Below are 27,452 nucleotides of genomic sequence, written 5' to 3'. Positions count from 1 at the left end.
ATTATGCAGATGCCCCATATGTTGCCAAAGGAAAGCATTTCCTTTTTGACACCCTAGCGAAGATCAGGATGCAATACTTTTATATCCCCACAGCACCTAACACGTTACATTCATCACAATACTCCCAAGACAAAGTTTAATATTTTAGGATAAGAAAAACTTGAGTATTGCTATGTTCACGACTTTGGAGAACAGAAAAGCAAAGAATCTGCCCTTAAAGAGTTGATAGTTTAATTGGGGGGAGACTAGTATTCAGAAATTATCAGCTACTAATTTTTCCAAGTCAGCTTTCTCATTCATTGCTCCAAGAAGTTTGGCAAGATCCCTCAAATTCACCTTGTGTCCATCATATGTGCTGCACCTATACTTCAATTTCAAAGCACTATATCATAATTAACATATATAAACCCTCTACTAGTCGCTAACCTGAAAGCAGAGAACGTGTCTACTCTATCCACCGCACCCAGTGGTTAGGACACAGTATTTGCTGGGGCAAAGATGAAGCACACTGTTTACTATTAAGTAAAAAATTAAGTTTCAAAACAACATGAATGATCCTTTATTAGTAAAAACAAAACAAAACAAAACAAAGACAAAGTCTAGAAGGCTAAGGCTTATATACCATTTTCTCTGGACTGTAGAACTCGGAAGATCTTCAGAATATTTTATAGTTTTGTGTTGTCTGCATTTTTCACCGAGAAATATTTTTGTATCATAGTTAGAAAATAGTAAAGCTTTTTTATTGGGGGGAAAAAAACAATTGATGTGAGATTTCCCTTTTTCTCATCTACTTCATCCTTCCTTACCATTGCCCTTTCTTCTAAACCGCATCCCCTCTCTTACAACTGCTTCACTAATTCTTTTTTGTTGCCAGCTAAAATACAATTTAAGGTGAAGAAGAAAAGCAATACTTTACAAACAAATTAGCATTATTTCCTCTAAGTCAGGTTTAGATGAGGAAAAGGAGTATTTTTCATCCCAGATGTGAATAATTTCTATTACAAGAAAATCCAGAATTGGAGGCTATTGTAGTTGCCTTATAAAGGGAATAAATTACTTGTTGATTGTCATATTTAGTTTTCAAGGTTTCCCTATTACTAGACTACAGCAAATGCTTGTTATTTTCTAAACCTAAAGTTGTCTTTTTCAATACCATAGACAAAGTAAACAGTGTAATTTTTAAAAGGTCAATTTCACTAACTACTTGAAACTACTTTTCTATTAATCCTCAACCAAGGACATATTTTCCAATGATTTTTAGAGAGAGGGGAAGGGAAAGTGGGGAGGGGAGAAGGACACCCAGGGCCAAGGATCAAACCTGCAATCCAGGTATGTGCCCTTGACCAGGTATGTGCCCTTGACCAGGAACAGAACCCACGACACTTTGGTCCCTGGGCCAACACTCTTAACTACTGAGCAAAACCATCCAGAGCTACTTGAAACATTTTAATGTTGCTTTCCAGTGTTAGCCAATACAACCATTTGACATTTTTACTCATCACTCTGAATATCTTATCAATATTTTAAGTATTATTGTGAAATTTTTCTTCCCAGGACAGAAGCTTTTCCTCATTCATTTTAAAACTAAAATTATTTAAACATTAGCTTGTTTTCAACTTTTTTTTACAAAATATTTTCAGGTTTGATTTTTATTACAACCTGCTTTTAATACAAGTACAGTATGGACTTTAAAAATACACACACACACACGTTTTCATTGATTTTTTAGAGAGAGGAAGAGAGAGGGAGAGACAGAAAGATGGATGAGACAAAACATCGATCGGCTGCCTACTGCACTCCTACTGGGTATCAAGCCCACAGCCTGGGCATGTGCCCCGACGGGGAATCAAACTGGTGACTTCTTTGTTCATGGGTGGATGCTCAAACACTGAGCAACACCGGACAGGCTGGACTTTTGAATCCAGACAGAGTATCTACCTAGAAAGCTCCACAAAATATTCTCTTGGAAACACTTCCTGCTGCTTTTGCTTCAGAGTAAAAGCTTTCAAATAAAACAACACAATGGTTTCTCAATATAAATATAGGTACTAATGCTTCAAAAATATATACTTTTTTGGTTCAGCTAATAATCTTAAATCTGCTCTAAATTATTATTCCAATATCATGGTTAGCAGGTAAGAAAAAACTCACATTTTTACAAAAAATTTTCTACATACCTGCCACAGTACCACCATGAAGAAACTTGAGTCTAAGTCTTTGCTCAAAGAATGGTTATGAGCAAGTTTTTAATAAAATACAGAAACTTCTAGGAAATGCCTGACAGAGATAGCAGTTATTAAGGTACTTTGTTTCATAATCCAATCCTATTTTCACATCTCACTTCTTCCATTACATCCAAGCACATTTTATTCCAACCAAGCCTATCTCCCTTCCTGTTCTCTGAACAGGTCTGCTCCGCTCCTCGTTTCCTCTATTTAATGATATCACTAGCCTCCCAGGTCCTCAAAACTTAAAGACCCCTTACCTATTACCTACTGAGCCCTTTCCCCAAATCCTCATATATATATATATATATATATATATATATATATATATATATATATATATATCTATATCTATATCTATATATATATATATATATTTTTTTTTTTTTTTAATTTTTAAATTCTCACCAAGGATGTTTTTACTGGGAGGTAGGTAGGGGGAAGGGGGGGAGGGAAAGAGATTAAGAAGTACAAATTGGGCCTGGCTGGCGTGGTTCAGTGGTTAAGTGTTGACCTATGAACCAGGAGGTCACAGTTTGATTCCCGGTTTGGGCACATGCCCGGGTTTTGGGCTCAATCCCCAGTAGGGAGCTTGTAGGAGGCAGCCAATCAATGACTCTCATCATTGATGTTTCTCTCCCCTCCTCTCCCTTTCTCTCTCTCTGAAATCAATAATAATTTTAAAAATGTACAAATTGGTAGTTACAAAATAGTCATGGGGATATAAAATACAGCACAGAGAATATAATCAATAATGTTGTAATAATTATGTATGGTGTCAGATACATTTATCAGGGTGATCACTTCGTACATTATATAAATATAAATGTCCAATCGCTATGTTGTTCACCTGAAACTAATCTAATATTGTATGTCAACTATAATAAAAAAATAAAAAAATATTTTTCAAAAATAACCATGTCCAGGACAATATGGGCCCAAAGCAAACCATGTTTTTTAAATTCACCATTTCTTCCACTGCTTTTAAACCTAACTTTACTTTTGGGAACCTACCTGCCTTATCTTTTACTTTGTCCATAATAAATATTAGTATAGTCTCTCTACAAATATTTGTACTGATATTAAGCTCAAACAAACTCATGTTTCCTATTAGGCCAGGCAAATCCTTGGCAATTCTGGTTGACCAATGATCAACCAGGACATTAAAAAAAGACTTTCCAATTTAAAACCAAACCAAAAAACACACAAAGGTAATTAAATACTAAGGAATAACGTTTTTGTTGGGTAGAATTAAACTCTGGAGGGTCACAAACAATTTACTAGGGTTTTCTTGGCTCCCATGAACCAATTTGTGCCAGTTTAGTGACTGACTACATCATACTCATTGGGGAAAGCATGTCAAAGAGTTAAAAAAAAAAAAAGGATTGAATACTAAAGGAATAGAAATTGGGCTAATGATAATGACAAAATATACTTTTGTTTTATCCAATATGTACATTTTATCATTTTTGGAGGTTTTGTTCATTTGTTTGCTTGCTTAAATCCAACGGGAAATATTCCTGAATGAGAAATCACACTTCTTGGAAGATGCTGTAAAAGTGAGCAATTTTATGAAGTATCCAGCTTCAATACCCATCATCTCTAAGGGGAGCAAGTAAAGAGGGATTTTGTTGGGTAGAAAGAAGGGGAGGGGAGGGGAAAAAAAGTGAGCCAGTTCATTTGCAGTCTTACTCTAATTTCAAATATAAAGACAGCATAATATATTAATCTAGCTATTTCTCCAAGACATTTTGACATTGTAACTTAAAAGTTACAAATAGTGTACTTGCTCCCACCTATTGGTTATTCAGAGAGCCAGTTTACTTTCACAGCTTCTCCCACCTCCAAATTTACATCAGTCAGACATCTGGTTTCTAACCCTATTAATTAGAAAAGAATCCATGATAAGATAAAATTCTCACTTTACATTTAACTTTCAAGTTTTTATTTTCCTGAGGAAAGGACATGACTAATAACTGCCACAGAAGAAACTGAAGGGAGACTTTTGGGAGTGTGTATTCATAGAGATACTCAAATATCAGTAAAGAGGAAAACATCCCCATACAAAGAGGGCACTTTTTTTTACTATTTCCCAAAATCGCATGGATATCTTCCTTTGCCTTCACATCCTCATTTTAACAACTCTAGAACCACAGTATAAAACAGTCTGTTATAACAATGCAAGTCAGATTATGTTTCAATCAAAACTTATTGGTATCTAGTAGAAACTCAATCAAGTAGCCCAAAAAAACAGATTTAGTTCTAGCCCCCAACACTGATAACAGAAATCTTCTATATACACAATAAAAACCAAACATGCCTAGTTGGATATACCTTACAAAATAGGAGAGGTTACCCTCAACTCATATATTAGTGAACATGCACTTCTGTTGAACACTTATAGTAACAAAATATGCCTAGCAAGATCTGATTTTATCACCCTTACATTAGTTTATAAAATAACTCTGAAAGCTCAGGTTCTGATCTTGTTTGATCACTTCAAGGCCTAAGAACCCCTATTTATCATTTATTATCAGGGTATTTATAAAAATGTGTTAGAAACAAAAATAGAATTAAATGAGTATGGTATAATATTTTTTCCATCTTTTCTTTTTGTAACCTAGGGACAAAGCTTTTTAGGAAAAAAAAAAAGAAAATCCTTTTATGTGAAGCCCGACACCTTCTATGTAAGTAAGAAAAAAATATAGTTGAAAAGTCTTAATTTTTTTTAACTTTGGGGTAAGGGTGGAGAGAGGGAGGTATATTGTCTTTCAAGTATAAAGTATACAAGCAGTCTGAACAGGTAAGTTTTTAAGAATCCTTTAAGATGAACATGCAATAACTATTAATATTATTTGGGGAACAAGAGAAATACGAAAGTAAAATTTTATAAAGACCGATGCAAGTGAACATAATTTACAATGGAATTGGAAAATCCTTAGCTCCCTGGGCTAAATAAAAGTAGTCATCTACTGCACCAGTGTGTATTTTCAAGCAAATACAGAAGCAAAACTCATTAGCTCTTTAAAAAATACACACATTTAATGTTGGTCTGTTTTAATTCTAAGTAAAGCAATTCCAAAAATACAAACTGAACATCAGAGCCATGTGAACCACCATGATAAAATAAAATAGACATTCACAATAATTACGTCTAAAGACAGTTCAGCTTAATAAATCATCTTCCAAGTATGCCAAAAAATTTCTAAAAATACTGCTGGTGTTCAGTTAGAATTAAAGGACTTTGTGGGAAATGAAATAATATGATACAGGTGGAGTGAGTAAGGTTACACGGGATTTACATTTTCCATTACCCCTAGATATAAACAAACATTCAAAATCAACACAAACTCTGTGTGTTATTCAAAATATTGCAGCTGCAGGAAAGGCAACTTTAAATTAATAGCTAGGGGGAAATCAAGTTTTGGTGAAGGTAAACAGAAGTGACAGTTTTTAATTCGCACTTTTGTAAAGCTCATTTATACCTGGCCAACCAGGAACCAAATGCAGGACAACGAAGTTCTCTGCTTCTTTTGGCTATATGACAAGAAAAGGTCATCTTTTGAAGATGTTTAAAGAAATAAAGCAACTTTCTTTATAAACAGTCAAATAATCAATCAATGGAATAAATAAGTACTAACCCACATTTTTACCACTCTGTAATCACTACACTTTACATATTTTTCATTTTGGCAGCAAATTCCCAATTTTTAGGCTAAAATCCACCAATCACTTTTAAGAGTAAAATGAATAGCCACCAAAATAAGAATATTCTTCTGTTTACTCTTTGGCTAAAAAAGAAAACAAACAAAACAAAACAAAAATAAACAGAAGACAACTCTAACACTGGTGATAAAAGAAATTGTTTTTTTTTACATGTAAAATAAAGTTATCAATTTAAATCTTGGTACATTTTATAAAAACAAGAGGTAATGTTGTAATAAAACAGCAGCAGCCGTGGCAGGCAACATACTGTTTGTTAACCCTGTGCAATAAAATACTTTGTTCATACTACACTTATTCAACATGACTAACAGTTACTACAGACATTTCAGGAATCTTCACAGGACTCCTATAGACTTACTGTTAAAACTGAGAGACATTTACAATCATAATGTGCCATGAAAACTTGAAAATGTTACTTCTAGTAGGAGATAATGTTCATATTATTTGAATTTGTTTTAGGTACTGAACAGCTGAGTTACAAGGACTGAAAGAGAAAAGCATTCTAAAAGCCCATGAACAGTGTTGTTCACACCCTTCTTCAGAACACACTAATCTTGTTTGACACATTTCTCTTCATACATAGCAAGCAACAGCACCCAATAAAAGCCTGAGAAGAAATGCTGCTGTGTAAATACTGCAACTATTCCTGAAAAAAGAATTATGGGATATATACTCCAAAGCTGCCCATTCCCATAATTTGTATTGCATAGGTCACATAATCACACACATATATATACACATATGTGTGTATATATATATATGCACATGCAAAGAATATATTAAGACGACAATGAAGTCTAGTCAGAGCAATTTACAGGCTCAATATATTTTTTACACTTTGCTTGAAAGAAAAATTTCAATATTTTACAGTCTTTTAGTAGGCATTATATACACTGCACTTTATGAAATCTAAAAGATACTGAAATAAATTTTTTCCAACATTTTGGTAACAAAACAGACAATTTTTTCAAATACTTGTGCTATCTAACTACAGGATCTGTTTGCTCTGATAACCACTAATCACAAAAACCGACTCAATGGAATAATCAGAAAAATTATCTAACACCATGCATGGGTTTGAATCATTTTTAATATCCTATCCTAGAAACATTCTACAAATCTTAAGATTTAAAAAATTAAGTCTTCTGTTCTGATTTTTAAAAGATATCTTTTTATGACAATATCCATAACATCGACAGGTACACGTTAAGGCTAGTATCATCTTCTTTTGTGAAATTTTTTGACTTTTATTTTTTAAGAAAGATAGTAAAAGCCAGACTCCTTTAGGGGTTTGAACTGTACCTACAGAAAATGAGAGTGCAGTGAACATAATGTTCAGTCCTACAGTCAGGACGCAGTTGCTCCTTCCCATTCCACAAGATACTGCACCTTTCCATCAAGTGTCACCCGGCGAGCCAACACTCGGTATTTTTCACCACATGCTATTCTACCTGCAGCACCAAAATAACTGGTAATAGAGTTTTTTAGATGAGTGAGTTGTAACTCCTGATCTGCTAAGTTATTCAAAATCTCTGTGTTGAGTTCATCAAATTGGTAATCCTCTTTGCCTTCATCATCTTTTACAATTTCTGAGTTCTGAGTCTGGAGGGCTCTTCTTGGAAGACGACCCCTTCTCCTCCGTAAATGTGGGATCGCAGCAGGCCAAGATCTTCCTGTACGAGTTCTTTTTCTGGAGTCAGATAAACTATGGAAGAAAAAAGGCCATAATTGTCTACTAAGCTTATAAAGCATCCTCTGCCCAATATGTTCTCTGATTTCTTTTTCTATCACTCTGTTATAGAAGCATATTCCCTGGTGACATAAAAATTAGCCAAACCAAAACAATAAATGCTATATAAATGGATTATCACTCGCCTTCCTTAGATTCCATCACCTTCTTGGGGCTGATCTTTGAAAAGCTTTTCTCCCTTAACTATGTTCCATTAAGCTTAAAAGAATAAGGAAATTTTTGAATTACAGGCTAAGTCAAATTCTTACCAAGAGAAACTATTCGTTAAGTCAGGTTTTGTCAACAATTTTATCATTTAAAAACAAACAAACAAAAATTCCCATTTCATTTATTCAATGCAGCAAATATATAAGCACCTACCTATGTAAAAGACACTGTTCCATGTGCTTAAACAGATGGTAAAACTAGAATAAAAGGTGTCTTATTACCAGTTCTAGGCCTACTGAAGTAAGGAAATGAACTGGAATAAGCATAAACTAGAAGTTAGGCTACCCTGGGTATAGCTCTGTGATACTGGCCAATTAAAATCTCTTATCTTCTGTGTTCTCTTAAGTGAAAAGATTAAGTGAAGGGGTTGAACTAGATAATCTTCCAGGTCGTTTTCAGCTCAGATTTTCAATGACTTTATGACCTTATAACAAAGGGAGAATAAAGCATAACTGCTAAATTCAAAGACTTCATAATCACACTACACGAGCTAACATCCCAGCTATTATACTTGCTAAACATGCTATCTTGCTTGGGCTTATTACTTAAAACCCTCTAAGTCTCAGTTCCCTTATCTGTAAAATAGAAATAATAGTACCTACAACTCAAAAGATTGTTTTAGTTGTTGTTTTTTTAATCCTCACCCAAGGATATTTTTTCCACTGCTTTTCAGAGAAAGTGGAAGGGAGAGAGAGAGAGAGAAAGAGAAACATTGATGTGAGAAAGACACATAAATTGGTTGCCTCCTGCACACGCCCCAACCAGGGCTGGAATAGAGCCTGCAATGGAGGTATGTACCCTTGGCCAGAATCAAACCTGAGGTCCCTTCAGTCCGCAAGCAGACACCCTAATCACTGAGCAAAACAGACTAGGGCAAAAGATTGTTTTAAGAATTAACTAAGACAATATATGTAAAAAGCTTAGCACAAAGCTTAGTAAAAGGCCAAAAAAATAGGTCACTGTACTAGTCTTCATGATTTATTTTTAAATGTTCCATTTTAAGCCTTTAAATACTTAGAATTTTATATAATTTATAAGAGCAGTTTTTAAATTGTGAACAAAAATTAAACAAACTTGGAAGCTCGAAACACTAACCTCAAGAAAACAAAATTTTTCATAACTGATAATACTTTAGGAAAAAGTTGTCCTTCTGAAAAGTTTAGGTTAAATAAAATATTAAATTAGTCTGCTATTGATAAAAATCCTGAGTTTAAAAAAATCCTTTTTGTAACAAAAGACCTTATGTTCCTCACTGGAACTTATAAAAAAAAAAAAAAAGAAAAATCAGGTCTTCCTAAAGCAAGGCCCTCTTCTATATTAAAGGCCCTCTTGTATATAAAAAGGCCTGCCTGGCTGGTGTGGCTCCATTGGTTGAGTGTCGTCCTGTGCACCCAGAGGCCCCCAGTTGGATTCCTGGTCAGGGCACATGCAGGGGTTGCAAGCTCGGTTCCCAGGAGAAAGCCAATAAATGTATATCTCCCTCCCTCTCTCTCCCTTAAAAAGAAAAAAAAGTCAATAAAAACATTTTAAAAAATAATGTTTTAAAAAGGTCTCACAGAAAAGAGCACAGCCTATAAACACCAGTGTAACTCTTTTCTCTGTGCACAAAGCAAATTTTCTAACAAATCTGAATGTGCTCTGAAAATCAAAATTATTCAAATGAATATTAACAACCTAAAGAATCTACATACAGGTTGCTTATGAAAAGATGAAAAACATACTTATATCACCTTCAATTGGAAGAAAATGTCATTAATCATCAGTTCCCAAAGAAAAAGGGACTACAGGAAAATTAACAAAGAAGAAGAACATAAAATATCTACCCATAATGCCTGGCAATGCTAGACGAGGTAGTTTCTTTTGCACTGGAAGCACCCGTGAAATCCACATCTGAGGTATTGGATGAATGTGCAGTTCCCTCAGTTCTCCTGAGACAAAAGAATTTAAATGGTAAAACGACTATATTACATAACAATAGAAATACTAATTCCCCCCCCCCCCAAGTAAGTTCCTAGGATCAGAGAAAATAACTTTCTATTTACCCTATAGGACACTGTAAATCCAAGGTAGGATTCTCTGAAACTGATTCCTTATCCTGGAAAATAAAAAATACATATACTTAAAAAGCATGGTTCTAAAATAAACTGAAAAGATATTAGTTTCTTAGTAATTTCAAGCATCTTTCCTCTCCAAGAACATATACCAACATATTTTCTTACCAAAGATGGCTCAGCAGTTTTCTGAATCATTTTTCTTGTATATGGACCAGGTGGACGACCTACAGATTTTTTCTTTCCTTTTTTCTCTATGCCATTGCTTACTTCCCTGAAAAATAAAACAATTATGCATTTAGTCTCTGCATAAAGAGGACAACAACAAAAAATAATGGACAATATACACTCTCGTATCTCTACTTATGTAATAATTAGGTTGTACTTATTTTATTTTTATATTAACGGTAATATAAAAACAAAATTAAATGTAGGTTGCATCTACAAGTTTGGTCAAGTGCATAAATAATACATTCTAATTTAAATAAATATTTCTTGACAAGAGATATTCACATATGAAAGGTTTAAGAAAAAAGTTATTTTTAATACACTTGTAAAAAATATATACCACCTAAAATGTTTAAAAATCATGAAAAAACAGACAACTATTTCAAATGGAAGAGTTCAGAACTCCTAAAAGTTCCATTATTTTGGTTAGGTTATTACTAGGTGGGTACCTGGGGGATGTTTCAAGGATTTACTACTAAAAGTAATTAGGAATTCAGTAGTTAACCCCATAGAGCCAGGAAGTATCTATGTTAAAATATACTAAGTGGAGGTTGCCTTTAGACATATATAGCTAAATTATATATATATATTTTTTCACTCCCGAATGATGATAATCAGAAAGAGAATGAGTCATTCAAAGGGCAAAATAAGAAAGATCTAGAAAACCACTTTTGAGACAGTAGGCAAACATCAAGCAATAGCAAGGAAAAAAGCAACAGTCAAGGACACCTCTAATTAGTACGAAAGAAGAAGAAAAGGGCAACTATCAATATACAAAACATGAATTTCACTTATTCCACACTGTCTATCATATAAAGGGGATATCAGGTAACAGGAAGACCAGGATGTTCCCTGTGCTAAGGGATTCACAATATAGTTATAGATGACAACTGTGTATACAAGCAAGCTAATAAAATGGGTTAAGTGCTATAAGAATGTTATCCATGAAAATTCAATTAAAAATAACACCAAAAAATGAACGATACTACATAATAGTCTGGAAAGAGGTGAATGGAGAAAAGTAGGAAAGACTACCCCTTCTGAACACCAAATTAAGGCTGGAGAATAAAGGTGGAAGTAAGTACAAGAAGTATAAGAAGGGGAGCTAGAGGAACAAACCATAACTAGAACTATAATCAAAAGCCTCAAAGATAAGATGGACAGGGCATACATTTTCTTTTTTGAAAGATGATCAACATAACATTTATAAAGAACCAACCCCTAACTCAGGAAAGTACTCTTAGATTGAAAGGATGACTTCATACATAGGGCCCAGAAGGAACTAAGAATGCCTTTAAAGAACATTGAACCATTACCTGGTGGCATCAAATAAAAACCTGATAGCTACCACAGACGGAGTGTCCTATCAAAATCATGATTGGAATGAGAAAGTTTGTGCAAGCCTTTTCCAATAATAAAATTTGTAATTGATAAGAATATTCTTTCCTTCAAAAAACCACCTTGAAGTAGTATCTACTTTACTACAAACTCAAATGGATATGAAGCACTGTCAACCCTCTGTAATTACATTTTCTTACTCTCCAAAATGACTACCTTTTATTTGCTCCTTTAACTTCCCTTTCAGTCATCACGGTGTCATTATTTCACTGAGAAAACAGACACTATCCAGCAATAACTTTAGTCATGTTCCAAATGGCAAATCTACAATAAAACCAGCATCTGTACCTGTCTTCTCCTTTTTCACCCCATTTCAACAGAAAGGTGATAAGTTCTCCTATCAAAGGCTATTCCCACATTTAGGCTCTAAAATCCCTTCCCTTTTGGCTTCTCAAAGACTTTACAGTATCTTCAATTACCTCTCCTATCTCCTATACCAATCTCTTCCTCTCCATGGGATCATTCCTACTAGCACACAAAAACAGGTTCCAATTATCTTCCATCTATTAAAAACCCATCACTTGATGACTCCTTTCCCTCTTCGGCTTCCATTCCATTTGTCTACTTCCCTTCACAGTAAAACTACTTCTAAGAGTTAAGGACACATACCGTCTCCACCTTTTCCCTTCTCATTCAGAATTCTTAAAGATTATTTCCTTTTCCTTTATTATTCAATCTCCCTATGTCCCTTATTTGTAGAAAAAGCCCAGTTGAAATGTAAATTAGGCAGTGCCAGATTCAATCACATTTCAACCCACTTCAATGTGATTTCTATCTTTACCTCTCAAAAAAAATTTTTTTGTCAAAGTCACTAATAACAGAACGCTCTCTTATCCAATAAACATTTTCCTCTCATCTTAATCCACCTCTTAGTAGCATTCAATACTGTTTTAATACATCCATCGTTCTTGAAAAACTATCCTTCTTTGGTTTTTGTGACAGTAAACTTTTCTGGTTTCCTATTTCACTGATCATTCTTTTTTAGTCTCCTTCATTTATTTCACCTCTTCCAAATCTCTAAATGGTATCAGGGCATTGTTCTGGGCCTCATTCTCATCTCTTCTTGCTCCCTAGGTAATTGCATTCATTCTATGGCTTCCAAATTTATGTCATGTGCCCTAACCGCTACTGACTTACACACCCAGTTGCCTATATCTAATGTGTTGCCTATATCTAACATCATCATCACTTAGATATCCCTCGTAAGAATCTCAAACTCAATGAGTATGAAAGAGAAGAATGCTTCATTCACCTTGCCAAATTCTGTTCTTTCAAATCTTAGAAACAGACACCACCACCCACCCGTTGCTCAAGCCAGAAATCTGAGCATTGTTTAACTTCATTTCTCCCTTTCTTTCATAAATTTAATTCATTAGCAAAGCCAATAAATTCTCCCAAGGGATATCCCAAATCTATTTTCTCTCCATTTGACTATTACCATCTATCGTTGCACAAGCAGCCATCATCTATCTCTTACCTAGACAACTTCAAGAGTCTGAATTTAATTTTCTCTTGCTTCTATTCTTACCTCCATACCTAACCATTCTCCAAACAGCATCCAAAGAGGTACCTTTAAAGGATAATCCAATCTGCTTACATCTTTAAGTAGTTCCCCATTATTCATAGAAAACCACCCTAAGTCCTAATGAAACCTGTAAGACTCTATATGATCATGCCCCACTCAACCTTTTCAACACTTGATGCAACTCTAGCCCTCATTCTTACCTCAAAATCCTTCTGGGAGTTCCTAGAACATGCCTCATACTTGTTATTTCTGCTACCTGGAGTAGTCTTCCCTTTGTTCTTCAAATTATTAGGTTATTCTCATTCTTCAAGTTTCAACTTAAATAGGCCTTCCTTAAGTCTCCTCCTTAAGTAACCCAGTACAGTCTAAATCTGTATGCTATTTCCTATACAGCACTAGCATGATCTGTAATTATTTTACTTGTTTACCGCCTTTCTTCCCCACTATAATGTAAACCGCACCAGGGCAGAAAGGAAGTCCGTCCTGTTTGTTATTATATCCCAGCACTTAGATAGTAAGGTGCTTGATAAAAGGAATGGATGAATAAATGAGAAATAAACAAAGAAATAAACAGGCCAGCACTTAAGCTGTTTGCTAACCAAATCAATAGGGCTTATTCCTAGAAAACCTAAGATCTAAAATAAATGAATAAACATCTAGCATCAACTCTTTGGACCTTGTCTAAGCAAAAAATTATAAACAGTAAAACAAATCAGGGTAACTACCACTTGTACTTTCAAATATACTAATGAAACTACTAAATAACACACATTTTTAGTTACAAATAAACTAAAGAGAAAAACTAAGCCACAGATCAACTTTTACCTTGAATCAGATATAGGTTTGGATGCCTTTCTGCCTTTAATTTTAAATTCATGGGATGTTCCTTCAGGTTCTTTCTCTGCTTTGAAAGCCACATTTGGTGGCACAGGAGGAACACGAATTCGCAACCCAAACAAATGCTTCTTCTTCTTTATTTCTTTCCCAGACATAAACCTAAATTTTTAAAAAAATTAACTAAAAATTTAAAAGCTGAACACATATACATGGCAGACCCTAACTCAACTTTCAGATATAAAGTCTTTATACATGAAAGTCCACCCAACACTACAAAACCCCTTCTTCCCCTTGCTCTCCCTGATTCTTACTTGCCCCAGAGCCAGTCTACATAAGGGATGAATAGGGAGAAAGGGACAGCATTAGAAGGAAGAGAGATGTGCACATGCCTACCTTTCTTTCTGAAACATGGCATCTAACTTTTTCAAGGAAAGAAAAGTATAGAGTGGTGTCTCTTTAGTCCCAGTATATTTTTCCATATTTAGTGTTTATCTGTTCAAAATATCTCAAAAAAAGGTGTAGGAAAATAAGAATTCTTTTTGAGAGTGTATCTGTGAGAAACTCTGGTCAGAAAGTAGTTAAGTAGGAGACCAATCCCAGAAGCCCAGAAAATAAAAGGAATATCTAGTGTGTCAGATCTGAAATTGGAAATAACCTGGAGCAAAGAAATATTATTTCAGTGTGGGCTTGGGTCTCTGAAAAATATGCTCCTTAACCTTTCCCAGAGCCTTCAGGGTCCTTATTCCAAAACACTCCAATCTATCTTAGCTCTGCTTGCCTAACCACTAGAACCACTATCAAATGCTTGGACTATCAAATTCTTGCACTTTTATGTAGGGTTGAAAAAGGGAAGCCCCCATTTCTACTATAACAGGAACACATGTATTTCTGGCACCCTAAACTGGATTACAGAACTCACTGTCCCATAAAGTATTTTTACCAACACACTTAACTGCTCAGGTACTTTCTGGCTTTTTGAGTTGGCCTAAAGATCTAGCTATCAGTAACTATAACATTTTCTTTAAATGAGGAAATGCTGCCAAGTATAAAAACAGCAACTTGTTACTGTTTTATAATGTAACTCAATAGCTGGAGCCAGCATATACATTTAAAAAATTATTTCTATTGTATTTTGAAAATACTTTAAAGAAATATAGATATGCTGGGGTCTTTTAAAAAGAAAGGAAAGATCTAGATAAGAAAATATCAAATAATATCACTTAATTATCAAAAACTTAGAGACCAATACTACTTTTTTGATGGCAATACTAATCTTAAAACTATAAAAGATCTCATTTTAAAACCCATATTCTCTACAATATATTCCCCTACCTTTTGCAAATTCCCACCAGCTAACAAGATTTTATTTTACTTTAGGTAGACTGCATTATAAAAACAAGTCATTACAGACTGTACTTTTTCAAATGATCAGGCCAAATTCCCCTGATACTGATATGCTGCCTCCCACCCCCCATTCCCATAGGATTGCTCTTCTCTTGAGAATCAATGCTCTAATCTAACTGAAAGAGAATAGGACATCAGAAATTTTTAAACTACATGTACCAGTTCTATACACAAATCCCACAATTCTTAAACAATGCCATTATTCCTTATACTTAACAAATGTCTCCCTCATAGGGATACATAAAATAAATAAACTTACATGGTCTTGTAATCATTTAATGCCTCCAGAACATGCTCATATCTTTCAGATTTTGGTGTGTCTGCCAGCTGTGAAGTATCAAGAAACAATTTAATGTAGTGTAATTTCATCAGTTAGTAATATGCAGGTGCTAGACAGAGGCAATGTAATGCAGAAGAAAAGGGTAGTAACTGATAGCCAGAAGACCTAAGTTCTAATTCCAGGTCCTCACTGACTAGCTCTGTGATCTAACCTCTCAACGTTTTCTTACCTATAAAAAGGAGAATATAAATCCTGCACTAATTATTTTACTAGTAACTGTAGATCAAATATGTCTAAAAGAACTATAAACTGTGTAACACTACAAAATGGGGTTACATTAGTTATCACTAAATTTATTTTAATTTTATAACCTGGGAAAATAATACATTTGAATTACTTTAATATCAACCATAAAAGCTTCTAATAGATATTAATTAGATATGAACAGGGAGTATAAAAAGTAATAAGAAACATACCACTTTACTTCCCAATATTTCTAATATTAGTACAAACCAATAATTTCTATAATTTTAAAAACTGAAATTTAAGGATTTTATTTTTATAACAATTATAGACTTCAGTCAGCCCTAAAACCCCAACTGACTCAGTAATTTTTTATCATCACAAACCATTATAAAATATAAACATTAAATTCTAGAAAATATTCTATTTTGTTTCAAAAGGGCTTCCTACAGTCATTTCTGTCTCATCTTCAAAGATTAAAAACTGGGGAACAATAGCAAAAAAATTCTAAATCATAAAAGGGCCATCCTCAATTAAAGCCACAAAAACGTAAAAAAACAAACACAAAAAACTTCCAAAACACCACAGCTGACTTTCAAAATTCTGCAAATTGTGTTATTTGCCAGTTAAAACTCCCAAATTTCAGAACTGCTTCAAGAAGAAGAGCAAACAAATTTGCCAAATAGAAGGCTGGAGGAAAAAGAGTCTTATAAAGTCACCTACTCCAACTCTTTATTATTTAACAGACATAAAGATTAAATGAACTACTCAAATTCATGTGGCTGGTTAGCGAGAGAGCCAGAACCTGAACCCAAGTGACAATGAGTCCATTCATTCACCATTCACTGAGAGCCACTTCTGTGCCAATGTGTTGGGTGCTAAAAAGGGGGGGGGGGCGGGGGGGAGAAGCAGTTTTGTGCTCATTCTTCCACATCACTATCACTTTCTCCTATTGTAATCTGTGAAGTTTCCAATGATAGAGAATTTCTATTAAAGTAAAAATAACAGAATCAGACTTTAAAGCTTGAAAGAGACCCTTAGATGTCCATGTAACTCAAGCTTCTATCAATATACTGCAATCCCTTTTATAGTACTGATAGTCATTCAACCTTACTATTACCATTGATGAAAGCTGATGAGGCACCTACTGAGCGAGCCCATTCCATAGGTGCACGAAACTTTCCTTCCTGGAACTCTTCTATTCCCTCTTTTACAAGATAGTTCTTCAAATATTTGACAGCAGCTATCATGTCTAAGTATAAGATTAGGTTAAAGTTTTTAGCAGCAACATCACATGATTATTTCATATTAAGCTTTGGCTAACTAATTCTACCCTCTTCCTCATCTCCACCCCCATCTCCATCCCAACTCTAAAATCTGATCAGATGAACTTCTATCAAGTATCCCCTATCATACCTGCTTCTCCTGTACTGTTTGTATATTTAAACCTAAAAGCAGAACTTTATAACTTGTTAATCTGATTTTATTTGCAGCTCAGTGTTCAAAATGATTTTTTCTCTTGATTCTGTCATATTGAGAGTAGAGACAAAGACAGACCCTGTAGCTCCACTAGACGCTCCCTCAAGAATATTTCCAAGCCAAGGCCCTGGCCAGGTTGCTCAGTTGGTTAGAGCGTCGTCCCCATACGCCAAGGTTGCAAGTTCGATCTCCAGTAAGGGTACATACAGGAAGCAACCAATGAATGCACAACTAAGTGGAACAACAAATGGAAGTTTCTCTCTGTCTTTCTCTCTCTGTTGCTCTCTGTATCTCTCTCTCTTCCTCCCTCCCTTTCTCTCTCTCTCTCTCTCGAATCAATAAATAAAATTAAAATATATATTGCCAAGCCTTTGACTCTTTTACTAGTATCACTGAGTTAGTTACAAATCCATTTAATTTTTACTTTAACCAGTTCAAATTTCAGTATCTTATATGAAATTGAGTTGTATTATAGCTACACCATGCCTATACCAGTTTTGCTAACCATAACAAAAAAGAATATAGGGTATTTAACATGATTTATTCTAATAAATCAGTGTTATTTTCTTACTGTTCTTAAATCTTCACAAGCCATATATTTTGAAAAATCTGCTCTACAATTTGCCTGACAACCAACAACAAAACTGACTTTCTAATTTCTCAAGTCCACTCCTTTCTATTTTTTGAAAATCACAATGAACTCTCATCTTTCTTTAAATATTAATTCTCTATAGCTCTCAGAAATTTTAACTCTAAGTTCCTTCAGCACTCCTGGACTATTCTGCATAGGACTGTATTTCAAGTCACATAATGTGGTCAAGGGATCCCATTCTGTATTGTGAAAACTAAAAGTACAAATATTGTAGTGTAAATCAAATAATCTGTATTAGAAGACACCAATCTCATACTGTGCTTTTACTTTCAGGGTTGTATATTTCTGTAGAGACAAATGCTATTATGTATAGTTACAACTCTTTCCCCTTCAATAAAATACACCATTCAATTACTCATATTCAATCCCTGCCACATAGGCTTAAGCACGAAAAACAGCTCATACACTGCATGCTAATATATAACACTCAAGGCCCCACATATTTTTGTTAACTATATTTCTTATTATACCACTTCTATTAACTACATTTTCCACTAGCCAAAGAGCATTTCTGCCATAGTATTTCATTTGAGTTTTCCCTATGCTTTTCCCTCACATCCCTCAAAAGTGAGATAGCACCCAATACACTGTTAAGACCACAGTTAAGAGAAAAGTGGGTTGTCTTCCAGAACTAGGATTTCAAAACACATTAGGAATCAAAGACAAATGATAACAGGCAGATTCCAGAAAGTATTAATATTTCATTTTAACTCCCAAAAGAAATCTGTTACAACCATTATATATCATTCTAAATAAAAACCTTACGCAACTTTTATTTGGGGTCTTAAATGTTGTATTGCAAACTTTTACTAACCCAAAGAAAGTATTTCAAAACAGTTTCTCAAACTGCTATACTCAATCTATGAAATCGTTAACTCTCAAAGATGTAAAAAAAAAAAAAAAAAAAATTTACATAAGAACACATGGTATCAAATTACATGTTCTAAAAGTTTCAGCTTCTCTTCATAGCAATTCTGAAAATAATCGACTGAAAAAATAGATATGATACATAAATGTTAAATTTGCTTTTTACAATGAAGGATATACTCTCCAAAATAAATTTAATGATTTCAAAACTTCTTTTTGTTATTAAAAGAGGTCATGGGCCCTGGCGAGTGTGGCTCAGTTGGTTGGAGCATCATCCTGTGCACCAAGAGGTAGAGGGTTCTATTCCTGGTCAGGGCACACACCTAGGTTGCGGGTTCAATCCCTGGTCGGGGCCCATGACAGAGGCAGCCAATCAATGTTTCTCTCTCTCCCTCCTCCTCTCTAAAATCAAATTTTTAAAAAAAGGTCATGGTTTTCCTTTATACCAATTATTAAAGAAGCACAATACACTAAACACACACCACTGACTTAATATAAGATTGCTCCAAGTAACCAGAAATGTAAGTATTTATTTATCAGGCTTCTCAAAGAACGTAGGAATAGCATTTGACTTTAGCCAGAGTTGTCATAGGTAAATGTAAGTTATAATTCAGTTTGGCAATGATAAATATGAGTAAGTACCTTCCTGTGACTAGGTGCCCATTATATATACCTAAACAAAATGCCATAAAAAAAATCTCAACTTTTTGCCCTGGCTGGTTTTGCTCAGTGGTTAGAGCGTCAGCCCTTGGACTGAAGGGTCCTGGGTTCCATTTCCAGTCAAGGGCAGTATCTGGGTTGCAGGTTCGATCCCCAGCCCCAGTCAGGGCACGTGCATGAGGCAACCAATCGATGTGACAGAGACACATCAAAGTTTCTCTCTTCCTCCCCCACTCTCCCTACCTCCCACCCACTCTAAAAATGGATGAAAAAAAAACAACTTTGGGTGAGGATTAACCAAAATTAAAAAAACACACTACAGTTACTAGGGCCTTACATTTACTTTTTTCTTTTATACTAATCAGTTTATTAAAATTTATCAAATTTGCAAGTCACTCATTTTCTCTTAAACTTCAGAAAAAGGATTTAACAAAAAACTTAATAAAACTATTATATTTCAATGTCTAAGAATCAAAACATCTTAGTTCAATTGATTTTAACAATATCCTTGGTTTTAAAATCTAAGTATTCTGCAAGTGTTTTATTTTATGCCACTAATCTACCTCCAACTAACTTTTAAATAAATGTGCACTATGCTTTCCATGATGCCCCATAAAACTCCCAAAACAACAAAACCATTAATATCCTATTTGATATGAACCTTATAAACTGCCAAATGTCTAAAGGCTTAAAATACAGAAATTCTTCCTAAATTTCAAATCAGTTTACACAATTTTTACCTCAAAATGTAATGTGACTAAAATTCATTCACCTAATTCCATATATTATAAAACAATTTTTATTTAACCTAAGAGTAATTAATATCTATAGTTCAATAATTCTAAATAAATGCTAAAAACCAGGTAACTATTACAGTTATTCTAGTTACTTCCTTCTTTGCATTATTCTATGGTTTCAAAATCTTCAATGAATGTACATTAACTTTTATATTGCTTTTAAAAAAGATTATTTGTAAATCAGTATGAGTTGTTATATTTTGCAAATGAAAAGCAGAATGAGATGTCTGAATGAGGAAGAAAATCTCCAACTCAGGTGGCTTCACTCTCTAATTCATTCTTTTAACACTGTTAGTGGGTCCCACTGTTCCCGGAAGTCAAAGATTTATAAGCAAGTACCAACAAGAGATTTGAAAAGAAGAGCGTTAGTTACATCTCGAAGTTGAAAGAAAACTTAAAAGTAGGAGGAACTATCCATAAGGTGTCCAATAATAAGGATTTCTCTCTCCCTTCTATCTTAAACTCCAATGACTCTCATTTCAGAAAATGGAAGATTAAAGTAGTTTACTTCCGCCTCCTCCATTTTTTCCCCAGTCAACAAGCAACAGACAGCAGGAAGACAGGGCTGGTCTTGATATGCTTAGTGGGGTTATTTCTCCCTGAACTAAAAATAAAATTCTACTTTAGATGTGTGGCTTATACATATGTCTTAGTTGCTTTTAATAAAAACAGAAAAAGACATCAAGTAGCTAATGAAGTTAGCTCTAAAACAACTTACCTCTCCAGGGTGCAATCTATCCCAGTTTTCATTAATGTATGTCATAAGCTCAAGTTCAGAATCAAAGTATTTCTTCTTGTGAATAACACTTAGGTTGTAAAGGCATAAGTGTGCTATATCTACCCTGGAATCCAAAGTAATCCAAATATACAAAAAAAATGTTTTTGGTTATTGTTAAGAAATTACACAATTTTTTATAACACCAGCAATTTTAAAAAATCCAGTGTGAAATACTTAGGTGAACAAAGGGTCAATATCCTGAGTCATATTCACAGTGTAATAAATCATTACAGTGAAAAGAATTGGAAAGCATTAACTAAACACTTACTTATCTTAAAGTGATTATAAACTAAAAGATATTTGAATAATTTCTTAAAATGCCTTTAAAAAGAATCTGACTTTAAAAAAAAATCCACATCTTACACTAAAAAATTGTTTTCATTACTATACAAGCTATAGCATAGATCATACTTTAATAGACTTTACCTGAATTACAAGTGTTATTTTTTTCTAAAATATGTAAAACATTTAATAAAAAATTTTAAGTAATTAATACAGTAGTCCCCCTAAGCATGTTTTGCTTTCAATGTTTTAAGTTACCTGCAGTCAACTGCAGTTCAAAAATGTTAAATGGAAAATTCCAGAAATAAACAACTTCTAAGTTTCAAACTGTGTATTGTTCTGAGTAGCAAAATGAAATCTTGTGCCATCCTACTCTGTCCCTCCTGGAATGTGAATCATCCTTTTGTCCAGCAGATCCGGCTGTATACACTACCGGCCCATTAGTCACTTAGTACCATCTTGGTTATCAGATGGACTGTGACAGTATCTCAGTGCTTGTGCTCAAGTAAACCTTATTTTACTAAATAATGAGCACAAAGCTCAGTAGTAGTAATGGTGGCAATCTTCCAAAGAAAAGCTATAAGCTATGAAGTGTATTTATGTATGTATAGGAAAAACCATAATATAATACAGAGTTCAATTATATCCAAGGTTTCAGGCATCCACTTGGAGTCTTGGGTGTTTTCCCCACAGATAAGGGGGAACTACTGTATAAATATTTTATTATTAAATCTCCCAAATTCATTATACTTCCCATGCCCAAGAGTTATTACTCTGAAGCAGAAATTGGCCTATTTGTAATAAGAACTTTCTCTCTTCTACTGTATGCTATTCTGAAGGCCCAAAAGTATTAGAAACATGAATAAGAGATCAGAAGATCTAAAAGATGTTTTTAAAACTTACATTTTATGTCATAAGAAATTGAATGGCCTTATTTTAGCAAGAAAAAAAGATAATCCTCTATGAAGATGACATAAAGTTTAAGGATAAATAACAGAAAAGCAATAAAGCCAGATATAAAGAAGAGCAAATTTTTATTTAAGCTAAGTAAATGTATATATAAAGTTTCATCTTGTAGGTTTAAGAATATGGCTATCTTTTGTTCCTTAAAAGAAATGTCCTCACTTACCACTGTAATGGTAGACGTTTGAGGTATTCAGGTCCAGAACTGCAGACAGAGCAAATAAATGTATAAAACCTAAGGAAAAAGGGAAAGTTATATGCTGAATAATCGAGGGTATACATAAACTAACAATGAAAGCTAATATTCAGCAAGTGCATATCCTACAATTGACATAAGGATTGATAGAGCAAAATATAATTTGCATTATGACACTCTGTGATTTAAAGAATTTCTTTTCCAGTAATAATAGTGAAAGAGTAGACATTCTTTTTTTAACCATTAGAAACCTTCAGAGTTCACACACAGATTCATATACAGACATAGTTTACTAAAGGCTTGTGTGTATCAGGAACTGTGGTGGCTACTCGATCTACATTGTTACATTTAATGCTTAAAACAATCTGGTAAAATAAGTCCAGAGACACAAGCTGAACTTCCTAAATTCAGAAAGATAGTTAATGGCATAAGCCAAGATGTAAAACCAGGCTTTCTGACGCCAAATTTAGTGCTCTTTTTCTTCCTAGAGGTCTCTTTGCTATTCCACATTCCCTAATCCAGGAAGCACCTTAAGTCTGCTTTTAGAAATTCTTTGGATCTAAGGTGGAAACTGCACGTATCAAGGTTCTCTGTCCTTTTCCAATGTTCTGTCATAGGAGCCCTTTGAGGTTCTTTAAAGGAAGACACCAGTGGCAATGCTGTGGGGCAACACGGGCAATGTAATCACTAATGAAATACTTAAAAGCCTTCTGAAGTAATACCCAAAAGCACAAAAATTATGTGTAATTTTAAATTATATGTAAGTATATTACTCAATAGTTTCCCTCTAAGGTGACCCCTTTACAAATCACTATTAAAACTACTTCTAGAAATCCAAAACTGCAAATATAACCACAATAAAAAAGCTAAAAATAAAAAAAAAAAATCAAACAGTAAAGTTCAAATGCCCTTCTCACCTGTCTCCAAATAACATTGGTTTTTGAAGGCATTGCACACAAGCCTCATGAAACCACTGCTTACATTTGCAGCACTGTAGCATCTTTAAATACCAGCTATAAGAAAAAAGTTGAGATTAAAATTACTACCTTTTGATGAGGTATTTTTTTTAAAGTGGCATTGTACAGAATACAGTTCTACTTAGAGTACCACATTTCTACTACGCTGAAGTCTTAAATTTTTTCTTTCTCAAAAACGCCATTAATATTAACCCTTTCATCTCTCATTCATGAGAATTTATAAGCTCTAGAAAGATACATCTATTTCTAGTCAACAAGTGCCTGGTTCCTACACTAGTAAAGGATCTATGTTAAAACACAATCATGGGATTTTTTTTTTTCACATTGACTCTACACTCTAGGAGAAGGTAAGTCCCAGAGGTCACTGATGTGTACAGCTGATTGCCCCATATACCAAATGGGCATAAGGAGCTTTATATTTTCACTGTGTTTCTATTATTCTTGTCCATTAAAATGGAAACAAGTACAGTTATAGATGGCATAACGACATTTCGGTAAACAACAAAACACATATACGACAGTGACATACCATATAACTTAAGTGTATACCATCTAGGTTTGTGTAAGTACACTCTGATGTTCACACAACGATTAATTGTCTAATGACACATTCAGAAAGTATTTCCGTCATTAAGTGGCACATGACTATACAGTAATTTAATATATTTGATTAACATAATTATAAACCTAACCTAAGACTCTACTAGGTGGTAAAGGCTTTGCAAAAAATTCTGTTCTGTTTCAGACAGCTGAAGATGCTAAAACTGAATCTTCAACTGAGGATCCATCCTCTCTTTTCAGTTACTACATGGTTTGGATATACTGATATCCTTATTTGCAACCCAAATAATGTGTTTTCTTCCAATAATTCTTTTGCTCAACAAGTGAGCCCCACATAAATTTTAAACCACACATACATAAGGGCAAGAAGACTGATACTAAGCAAGGTCATTCATTCATCAGAGACTAATGAATACTATGCTCCAGGTACTCTGCTAGTTGCTGAAGTTAGAGCTATTAGTTCATGTAGTCATGGTAAAGAAAAATGAATGACCTATTTTGAATAATGCTTTAAACTAAATGCTAGGTATATGTGAGTAAAGGAGAAAAATCAATCTCTAGACCTGTTCATTGTATCTCTTTTATAAATTATTTTTAGAAACTAGACAGTTTCTTAAATATGCAGGTGACCAAAAACTGAGAAGTATTATAAAAATATTAAATCATAAAAGCTCCCTAAGATCAGAGAAAAGGCAGAATAAAGAACCAAAATTTCATTCATTTATATATTCATTTATTCATGTTTTCATCACCAAATACCTGTATGTCCCAGCATTCTCCTAGACAGGACTGTCTTAAGAGAAGCAGTCTCATAAGACGCAAGAAGCCAATAATTACAATTTAAATAGTTAAATGTAATGTTACTTACTAATTTTTTTTAAATGTAGTACATGATGCACAACTTGGCTTAATATCAGCTTATACATATTTAAAAAACACTAAAGGTTTGTATTTGACCACCTACAAACCCAAAATGATCCGAAAGAATATGACAGGATGACCAATCTCTCTTTGCAACTACAGAAGCATAATGTCCAGAACTCTAATGCCCCATTATATTCAGTCAGACTGTTCCTGGAAACAGTGAATTTTCTAACAATAACACTGTATTTCAAGAGTAACTTTTAAAAACTAGCGAGTAAGAAATGCCGAGTTCGGAAGTCATGTCATAAAGAATTTTTTATGGCAATGGAGATTTTAGCCTGGAAAAGAGAACATTATTGGTATATAAGTCATAGGAGTAGGAAATATGATTGCTGGACTGAAATATTTTAAGAATTACCACCTCAGAAATATAAGATGTATTTGTTTAGTTCCAAAGAGCAGAACTAGGACCACTGATCAGAAGTTAAAGGTAAATTTCTAAACATTCTTAGTTAGAAATGATTCATTTATTTAGCAAATATTTAACAAAAAAATGAATGAAATTATAGCCTCTAATCCCCTCCCCCAATTTTCTTTATTGACACTTCCATGAATTTACAATTCACTATCACTCCAAAACCAAAATCAATAACAAAAATAAAGTCAACAAGAAAATAAAAATTACTTAAAGGGTACTGAAAAACTATATTTACTTACTCTCCAGGGCCTCCACAATAGCAATAACACTGCTGGACATTGGTTTTATGACCTGCATCCCATTCAAGGTCTGCCACACTATAGGGTAATGTCTGCTTCATGACTTGCAATGCTTTGGCATTTGGTCCTTTCTTAAGCGCACCACCCCTCTATATTAGAGGGAAAAGATCATTTAAAAGAGTGAAGGATACAATTTTAAATACAATTCTATAACTTAAAAATGCTCTGAAACTTCTGAAGAAATTTCCACTCTAAATTTCTTACCATATCACTAACTGACTAATAATAGTTATTTTTTATCTTTTCTTTCAAATTATTGCCCCAATTCCAAGACCACTATCAGAAAATAAGTGCAAAAATAGTTGCAAGTCACTTAAGCATCATTAGTCAAACAACAAGCAGCACCTCTTTCTACCCAGCATCGATTGCTCATTTCATTCCAATAAATTTTCAACGTACACAATCACTACGTTGAAAGTGCCTTACAAGTTCCATTTAGGGCTTTAGCCCAAAACACTTAAAAGATACCTTTGTTGTTGTTGCAAAAACACACTGTCGACAGAGCCATTTTTCATCTGAATCAATCACACTGGAATCAATATGAGGTGTGTGACACAACTGATGATACCCTTAATATCAAAAAAAGCATAAAGCAAATTCTATTTTATTAATAAATACTGCAATACAATTTCAAGGCATTTTAGTATTCTCTTTTCCTACATTAATAATAATTACAACTTATGAATAAATTTATGATAACAGCTTCAAATTACCAATGTAAAGTATTTTTAATCATCAATCTTCAACAGTGGCATTACATATATAACAAAACTTTTCCACAAGATTAAAAGAAATCAATGTTTACCTTGGCCACATTTATCACATATAACCATTTCATTGGGAGCTTCTGAATACTCTTCCTGACATATTGTACAGACCATTTCCCCACTTCCAGTGGCTCCTAAAATATTTAAAATAATAAATTATTATTTACTGAAAATAATAAACAAGTGTTCCATATAACAAAACTACTTGACTCAATGAGTAAGCTCATATTGGCAATGTCTATTCACTAGATCATAATGATTTCTTTTTAAGTCAAAGTACTATGTACAAAATGCTATCTCTCTGCTCCCTGTGTTCTTCCACCTTTAATTGATGGTCTATATTCATGATTTACCCTGCTTTTTGGCAAAGGCCATAATTTAAACTGCTCTCAGGCAGGATCCCTTATCATTCATTTCTAATGTTCCCATTCTCCTGGGGAGTTGTTTTGTCAACACTAGAACTACTCTCCAGAACTTACATCTATCCATGCACATGTGTTCACTCACCCTACACTGCCTAACATCATGAAACTAAAGAAAAGGGGTAAGGAAGGTATATCAATGACTCCTTTTTCTCTGGATCTGGAATATTTCTTTTTATTTACTAACTTAAGAAAGAGGCTGAACACCAATTATTTAATCTCTAGCTTCTGAAATCTGGAAATATGGTTGGTGCCCAATAAAGTACCCTAACAAAATTCCACTGAAACAGTATCTGGGGGTTCCACAGTCATTAATTATACTTTTTACCTAAATAGGTAAATTATTTCTTCCTTAAACATTTTTATTCTAAAACACTTTTATTCTAAAAACAATTTATTCTATAAAATTTAGAATATGATTTTATAAAACACAATTATTCCAATATTCTCTTCTCATTGGTTTAAATATACAGTGAAAATATTAATACACATGCTTTATTCACATAGCAATGATAAAAAATTTCAATTTTGTGCTA

At 33.8% G+C, this 27,452-nt stretch overlaps 1 protein-coding gene across 2 annotated transcripts in view; it reads right to left on the bottom strand.

Annotated features, from left to right (window-relative positions):
• Nucleotides 1-6,072: 6,072 nt before the first annotated feature.
• The window catches only part of MTF2 (metal response element binding transcription factor 2), a 50,432-nt gene continuing 29,052 nt past the window's right edge, over nt 6,073-27,452 (bottom strand). Inside the window, exons 4-15 of one of the 2 annotated variants that reach the window (XM_016197182.2) lie at nt 26,533-26,628; nt 26,196-26,296; nt 25,668-25,816; nt 23,466-23,561; nt 22,519-22,587; nt 21,048-21,171; nt 15,611-15,678; nt 13,936-14,106; nt 10,128-10,233; nt 9,951-10,003; nt 9,732-9,836; nt 6,073-7,656 (exon numbers count right to left, since the gene is read on the bottom strand). In XM_016197182.2, coding sequence (XP_016052668.1) covers nt 7,299-7,656; nt 9,732-9,836; nt 9,951-10,003; nt 10,128-10,233; nt 13,936-14,106; nt 15,611-15,678; nt 21,048-21,171; nt 22,519-22,587; nt 23,466-23,561; nt 25,668-25,816; nt 26,196-26,296; nt 26,533-26,628 — 1,496 coding nt within the window. In that variant the 3' untranslated portion in view covers nt 6,073-7,298. The remainder of the gene's footprint in view (nt 7,657-9,731; nt 9,837-9,950; nt 10,004-10,127; nt 10,234-13,935; nt 14,107-15,610; nt 15,679-21,047; nt 21,172-22,518; nt 22,588-23,465; nt 23,562-25,667; nt 25,817-26,195; nt 26,297-26,532; nt 26,629-27,452) is intronic. The other variant, XM_016197183.2, reaches the window with a different exon arrangement.

Source organism: Miniopterus natalensis, chromosome 9 (genome assembly GCF_054644295.1).
Source record: "Miniopterus natalensis isolate mMinNat1 chromosome 9, mMinNat1.hap1, whole genome shotgun sequence".
In the NCBI taxonomy this organism is placed as follows: Eukaryota; Metazoa; Chordata; class Mammalia; order Chiroptera; family Miniopteridae; genus Miniopterus; species Miniopterus natalensis.
Note: the sequence above shows the minus strand (reverse complement) of the source record. Positions and strands in the feature narration are given on the sequence as shown.